Here is a 7,371-nt window from a genome sequence, read left to right as displayed (position 1 = left end):
CTACTCCTTACCCACTCTGTTCTGTTTTATCTTATTCCGCCATAAACCCTTCCTACCAGTCCTATGTCCTTTCCATAACTCTTGAAACAGAACCCAAATCTTTTAAACAAGCTATACTATCTCTGAAATGGACCAAAGCTATGGATGTGGAAATGGATGCTATGGACCATACCGGGACTCTTTCTGTTGTTTCATTGCCACCGGGTAAGAACGTTGTTGGTTGCAAATGGGTCTATACTATTAAGTATAACTTGGATGGCTCTATTGAACGGTACAAGGCCTGTCTTGTAGCCAAAGGATATACACAGCAAGAGGGTGTGGACTATATTGATACATTTTCGCCTGTTGCTAAACTTGCTAGTGTTAAGCTTGTCTTAGGGTTAGCTGCCAAGAAGGGTTGGAGCTTAACTCAGATGGATGTCACTAATGCTTTTCTGCATAGTGACTTAGAGGAGGAGATCTACATGAGTTTACCTGAAGGATATACGCCAACCTCTGGTGTTCTGCCACCAAATCCGGTTTGTAGACTTCACAAGTCACTTTATGGTTTGAAGCAAGCCTCTCGCCAATGGTATAAATGTTTGTCTAAGGCGCTTCTTGATGAGGGTTTTGAACAATCCCCTGCTGATAATACTTTGTTCGTGAAAGAAACTAACACTTTCTACACTGCAGTGTTAGTTTATGTCGATGATATATTGATAGTCAGCAATAATGATGCGGCAGTTATGAGCATAAAGGCGGCTCTTGCTCGACAGTTCAAGACTAAGGATCTAGGTCCAGCTCGATTCTTTTTAGGCTTGGAGATTGCTCGTAACTCCAAAGGGATCTCTGTTTGTCAGAGGAAGTATTGTTTGGACTTGTTGGCTGATTATGGTCTCCTTGGATGCAAGCCAAAGTCAACCCCAATGGATTACAAGAAAGTTTTGACAAAAGGTTCAGGTACGCTTCTTTCTGATGGAAGGCCTTATCGGGAACTTGTTGGTCGTCTGTTATATTTGTGCATAACACGCCCCGATATCACATTTGCTGTGAACCGCTTGAGCCAATATTTGTCTTGTCCAACTGATGAACACTATAAGGCAGCTCTACGTATTCTGAAGAATCTCAAGAATAATCCTGGACAAGGTTTATTCTTCTCTGCTCATACAGATATATGTCTTAATGGTTTTTCTGATGCTGATTGGGGAACCTGTTTGGAGAGTAGGCGTTCTATCTCTGGTATGTGTGTGTTTCTGGGCACTTCGCTTATTTCTTGGAAGTCGAAGAAACAAGATGTTTGCAGTGGTAGTAGCACAGAAGCAGAGTACAGAAGCATGGCAGTCACCACGAAGGAGCTTCTTTGGCTTGATCAGATGTTGAAGGACTTACACATAAAGGTTGTCTGTCCTGCGAAACTGTTATGTGACAACAAATCGGCCATGCACATTGCTAACAACCCAGTTTTTCACGAGAGGACTAAACATGTAGAGATTGATTGTCACATTACACGTGATCAGGTTAAGAGTGGTTTTCTGAAGGTCTTACATGTCTCTACTGAAAACCAACTAGCTGATATCCTAACAAAACCGTTACAGCCTGCTCCATTCTATTCAATTCTCAACAGACTGTCGGTTTCAAGCCTCTTCCTTCCACGGGAAGCTTCGGCTTGAGGGGGGTATATTAACATATATGTATTATATAGAATAAAGAGAGTACTAAGCTTCCTTTTACTTAGTACTAATACTTGTATATATACTCTTGTAAATGTATCTTTCTACGGTTAATGAGAAATCACTTTTACAATCCTAAAGTGTTAATAGGAACCAAATCGGGAATGGTGTTGGAACCTCGTCCATCTCCGAATCCAACTCATGTAATGCTCGTGTCGTTTCAAGGACAAGGCCACGTCAGCCCTCTACTTCGTCTCGGAAAGCTAATTGCTTCCAAGGGTTTACTCGTTACTTTCGTCACTACTGAGCTTTGCGGCAAGAAAATGAGACACGCCAACAAGATCGTCGACGGTGAGCTTAAACCGATTGGTTCCAGTTCAATCCGGTTTGAGTTTTTTGACGAGGAATGGGCAGAGGACGATGACCGGAGAGGTGATTTCCTTGTGTACATTCGACACCTCGAGAGCATTGGGGTACGAGAAGTGTCCAAACTCGTGAGGAGATACAAGGAAGCGAACGAGCCTGTCTCGTGTCTGATCAATAACCCGTTCATCCCATGGGTTTGCCACGTAGCGGAAGAGTTTAATATTCCATGTGCGGTTCTTTGGGTTCAGTCTTGTGCTTGTTTCTCTGCTTATTACCATTACCAAGATGGCTCAGTTTCTTTCCCTACAGAAACAGAACCTGAGCTCGATGTTAAGCTTCCTTGTGTTCCTGTCTTGAAGCACGACGAGATCCCTAGCTTTCTCTTTCCTTCTTCTCACTTCGCAGGTTTTCGACAAGCGATTCTTGGACAGTTCAAGAATCTTAGCAAGTCCTTCTGTGTCCTAATCGAGTCTTTCGACTCCTTGGAGCAGGAAGTTATTGATTACATGTCAACTCTTTGTCCCCTAAAAGCCATTGGACCACTTTTTAAAGTCGCTAAAACCGTTACTTCTGATGTAAGCGGTGACATTTGTGAACCGGCGGATCAATGCCTCGAGTGGTTAGACTCGTGGCCTAAATCGTCCGTCGTCTATGTTTCTTTCGGGACTATTGCGTATTTGAGGCAAGAACAGATCGAGGAGATCACTCATGGGGTTTTGAAATCAGGTTTATCGTTCTTATGGGTGATTAGACCTCCACCGCATGATCTCAAGGTCGAGGCTCATGTCTTGCCGCAAGAAATTAAAGAGAGTAGTGTTAAAGGTAATGGGATGATTGTGGATTGGTGTCCACAGGAGCAAGTATTGGCTCATCCTTCTGTGGCATGTTTCGTGACTCATTGTGGATGGAACTCGACGATGGAGTCTTTGTCTTTGGGAGTCCCGGTGGTTTGTTGTCCGCTGTGGGGAGATCAGGTGACTAATGCGGTTTATCTGATTGACGAGTTTAAGGTCGGAGTGAGGCTCGAGGGAAGATGTGGCGGAGAAGCTTTTGGAAGCAACGGTTGGGGAGAAGGCAGAAGAGTTGAGGAAGAATGCTTTGAAATGGAAAGCCGAGGCAGAAGCTGCGGTGGCTCCTGGAGGTTCGTCGGAGAAGAAGTTTAAGGAGTTTGTTGAGAAGCTAGGTGTGGGAGTATCGAAAGCTAAGGAGAATGGAAACTAGACAAAAAGTGTTTACTGTCTTATTATTGTTTCATTTCTTGTGAGTCTATCTTGGTGGATTGTGAAGTTGAATGTTTTGTCTTTGTTTATCACGGTATTATTAAATAATAATTCACCCGTACATGTTTGTTTCTAAATTGAGACTTTCGTATGTATCCTTTTTGTTTTTTTTTTCTTATATTATTTCTTCCGTGATTGTCCCAGTATAGCAAAAGCACAATTTATGTTAATGGTATACAAACTGCAATAAAGCTTTTAGTTTCGGTTACAAACTGTAAAACCCAAAATCCACTATGCGGAGATACGCTGAAGTGGGTCGTTATCAACTTTGCGTGTTACCCAGTACGCGGTAAAATTATATACCTCAACCCGCAAAGTAGTGTCTTTTAAAAAAATTGTGCCTTTGAAAGTAATGAAACTTTAGCTAGTGAACACTAGTTAATGAGTTTGGGGAAGTAGTTTTTTCGGAGCCAATATAGTTTCATCGGACGAAATCTAAAAGTGTATAAAATCTCACAAGTCTAAAAGGGTATAAAATTCATGGATCACGAATTTATGAGTAATGTTTTTTCTTTTGTTTTTTTTTTTAGCAACATTTTTACTAGATCAGCATAGAGGGAGCCAATGAGAAGGAACATTTTTTACAAAGGTAAAAGCAAGATAAACTTTGTCGGCGATTAGTAGCCCCAAAGAAGTCGTTCCATCACTCGGAGTAATGTTTCTCTTCAAATAGATAGAGTGGGTGTTGTGGAGGAGAATAAATGCTGTGAATAGTCGCTATCATGCACATGATTGGGATCACATTAATGACACACATCAAGTAGTAGTACTGGATCTCAAATGTACTAATCCAACACAGCATCTACAATTTCTTCCGGACACATGGATGACACCAAAACCAGCATTAAATCTTATACTAATTATAAGACTTTTCCATCCTTGTACAAACAATTCACAAATCATATATATAAAAGTAAGGTTTCACTCTCTCCTTATTGGTCCACTTGGCATGCAATGCAATTTTAACAAAAAAATATTTATATTAAAACACAAATTTAGAAACAATTAATTTTCATATTTACCTCACATAATATAAAACTGAAATCATATAAATTCCCCTTATAAATTATGCATTAACTTTATTTCTCCACTAAGTTGTATTAATCAATTGTATTAAAACAAAACAATAAATTAGAATTGTAACTCTCATCTTTCTAAATGTAAATTTTCATCATTTCTCTTCCTATAAATACTCATTATCTTATTCTCTAAGTCTATCACTCTTTCATTCTCTCATCTTCTTCCANTTTTTTTTTTTTTTTTTTGTATTTTTTTTGTTATTGTTGTTGTATGGGTTATAAAAAATCAAATCAAATATCATTGTTAAATCTTAGTTTTAGAGTTTGTATGATATGTATATCTTATATATATTTTTTTAATCTTTTAAAAGGTTTATCTCCATTTTCTATTTTATATTAACATCTTATAAGTCATTATTTCATACTTTCTTACAATATTCACCACACAATAAGATCATGAAGTTGAAATGATCCATATCTAATTTTCTGTTATGTCTATGGTTATCTCACATATTCATGTATCATTTTTAATAATTTATAATGATCAATATAATATTTAATGATCAATAGAATTATCCATTTATAAAGTCTATTTTGTTTTGTAAAGTCTATCAACTCTATTTATAAAGACTATTTTGTTTTGTGATCCAATTGATAAATCTGCAAAGATCAATATAATATATATTTTTTTAATGATTTGAAGTTTTTGAAAACAAAAAGAACATAATTAAAAAATTGGTTTTTGTGTGTTTAATCAAAATAAAAAATGATCCAAAAAAGAAATCATATTCAGCTGGAACTTAAATATAAAAATAAATTATAATTTTAAAAATACCATTTAACTAAATTCTCTAAAGATGAAACCATTAGTATGAAATCTAGCACTATAAATTAAATTGATGAGTGAAAAACAAAAACAAAAATCAAAAAAAATATAAGTTATCCTTGGGATTTTAAAAATTATTGAGATTGAAGAATTCATATAATTTTATAAAAAAACTAATTTAGTTTGTCACTTCAAAAGTAATACTTTTTTATTTTGAAATATTATGTGTAGGTGTTGAGTTTATATCAACAAACAACCAAATCATGTAAATTTTGATTCGGCCACTTGGTATTCCTTTTATTTTAGGTTATAAAAAATAAAATATTTATTTATAATTAAAAGCATGTAACTCTATTTAACTCAAATGTAACTCTTATCCAATAATTGTACATTAATTCATTCCTCCTACTAACTTCTTTATCTTTCAAGAGAAAATATTTTTGGTTAAATTTTAATATTTTTAATTATTTTGGTTGGCTAAACTTATATTCATATTTTGGTTGGCTAAATTAATATATTTCTCATGTAAATTTATTGTTTATAATATATTTCTCATTTCAAAGTTTAAAGCAATATATCATATACATAAAAGTAAGGTTTTGGTCTCTCCTTATTGGTTGATTATCATTTAATGTTTTCTAATTTTATTTTATTTTTTTATTTGCTTTCTAATTGCTTTAGACAATATTTAAGACCCAATAAACACAAAACATTTAACTCACACATTAAAATAAAATTATAACTGAAAATAAAATAAATTATGCATTAATCATATTCTACCACTCAATTTTATTCAAACACAATAAATTACTATTGTAACTTCATAATTCTAAATGTAACTTCCACCATTTCTTATCATATAAATAAGGATTCTCTCAATCTCTCATTCTCTCATATTGGCATCATTTTCGTATCTCATTTTCACGTTCCTTCATTCTCTTCTACAATATCTCAAATTATTTTTCGTTTATTTATTTATTTTTGATTTCTTATTTTTGTTGTATGGGTTGTAAAAAACAATTGAAATATCATTGTAAATTTTTAATGCTAAATTTTAATTTTAGAGACTACATGATATATATTTTACATTGTTCTTATTTTAAAATATTCATCTCCATTATCTAATTTGGATTATTATCTTAAAAGTAATCATTCTCTCCTCCTCTCCCACCAATATCAAATGTTATTATATCTCATATGTGTTGTAAGAGTTTGATTCTATATTTTAATTTAGAAAGTATTATAAATATATATATATATATATATATATATAAAGCTAAAAAATACCCCATTTATTTTTTATTTGGAAGTTTAATACCTGGTCTCTTTTGGTTGGAAGAAAACTACTTCATATAATTAATATTGGTCTAAAAATACTTCATTTTTAAAGTTGTTGGTAATTTCCTACCCGTGACTTAACATCTGTTAACGGACGTTAAAGAACTAGTCCACGGTGTTACTTTATAAATACACGTGTTAAATAGATATATACAACTTGTTAACAAATTATAGCTGATAGTTCCTCATGGTTTAGTGGTAACAAAGAGGAACAGATCTCCCAATCTGATGCGGGTTCGAATCCATGCATATGTGTTTTATTTTTCCAATTTTTTTTAACTAAGGGCAAATTCGTAAATATATCTTCCTCTTCATTAGCAGCGGCAGTGATGTCCAACCGTCAACTGAACCAACGAACAGATCTCCGACGGCATGGTGGTGGCTACGGCGTGACGGGTTGAGAAGGAGGAGGAGTGACAACGGTAGGGTCGAGTTTTGGGTAAGGAGTGAGAAGGCGCGGCGGCGGGAGCGGAAGAGATACCTATGCATTGGGATTGGACCTTTTGTTTTGGGTTTGGCTATTCTTACACTCGCAGGTTAGTTCTGTCTCATCAGACGGGGAAGAAATATGCAAGAACTTCAGATCTATTCGGTGGTTCAACTTTAATCGACGGTTGCATACCACCGCCGGCCACCGCTGCTACAGTAATAAGAATGAAGAAGATGATGTATTTACGAATTTGCCATTAATTACAAAAAATAGGTAAAAAGAATCCAAAGGTCGATTCGAACCCAGGTTTCTTTGAGAAAATAATTTTTGTTCTTACCACCACACCATGAGAATCTAATGGTCAATTTCTGTTTAGAAGTCGTATATATCTATTTAACACGTGTATTTATAAACTAACACCATCGACTAATTCTTTAACGTCCGTTAACAGATCTTAAGTCAC

General features: G+C 35.1%; 1 protein-coding gene across 1 annotated transcript; it reads left to right on the top strand.

The window, feature by feature from the left end:
- LOC104748912 (UDP-glycosyltransferase 84A1-like) lies at nucleotides 1,802-3,236 on the top strand. Its single transcript, XM_010470492.2, is given in 2 exon segments — nucleotides 1,802-3,039; nucleotides 3,041-3,236. Coding segments are annotated over 2 exon segments (1,422 nt in total). The 5' UTR covers nucleotides 1,802-1,813.

This window comes from Camelina sativa, chromosome 2 (assembly GCF_000633955.1).
Source record: "Camelina sativa cultivar DH55 chromosome 2, Cs, whole genome shotgun sequence".
NCBI classification, from domain to species: domain Eukaryota; kingdom Viridiplantae; phylum Streptophyta; class Magnoliopsida; order Brassicales; family Brassicaceae; genus Camelina; species Camelina sativa.
Note: the sequence above shows the minus strand (reverse complement) of the source record. Positions and strands in the feature narration are given on the sequence as shown.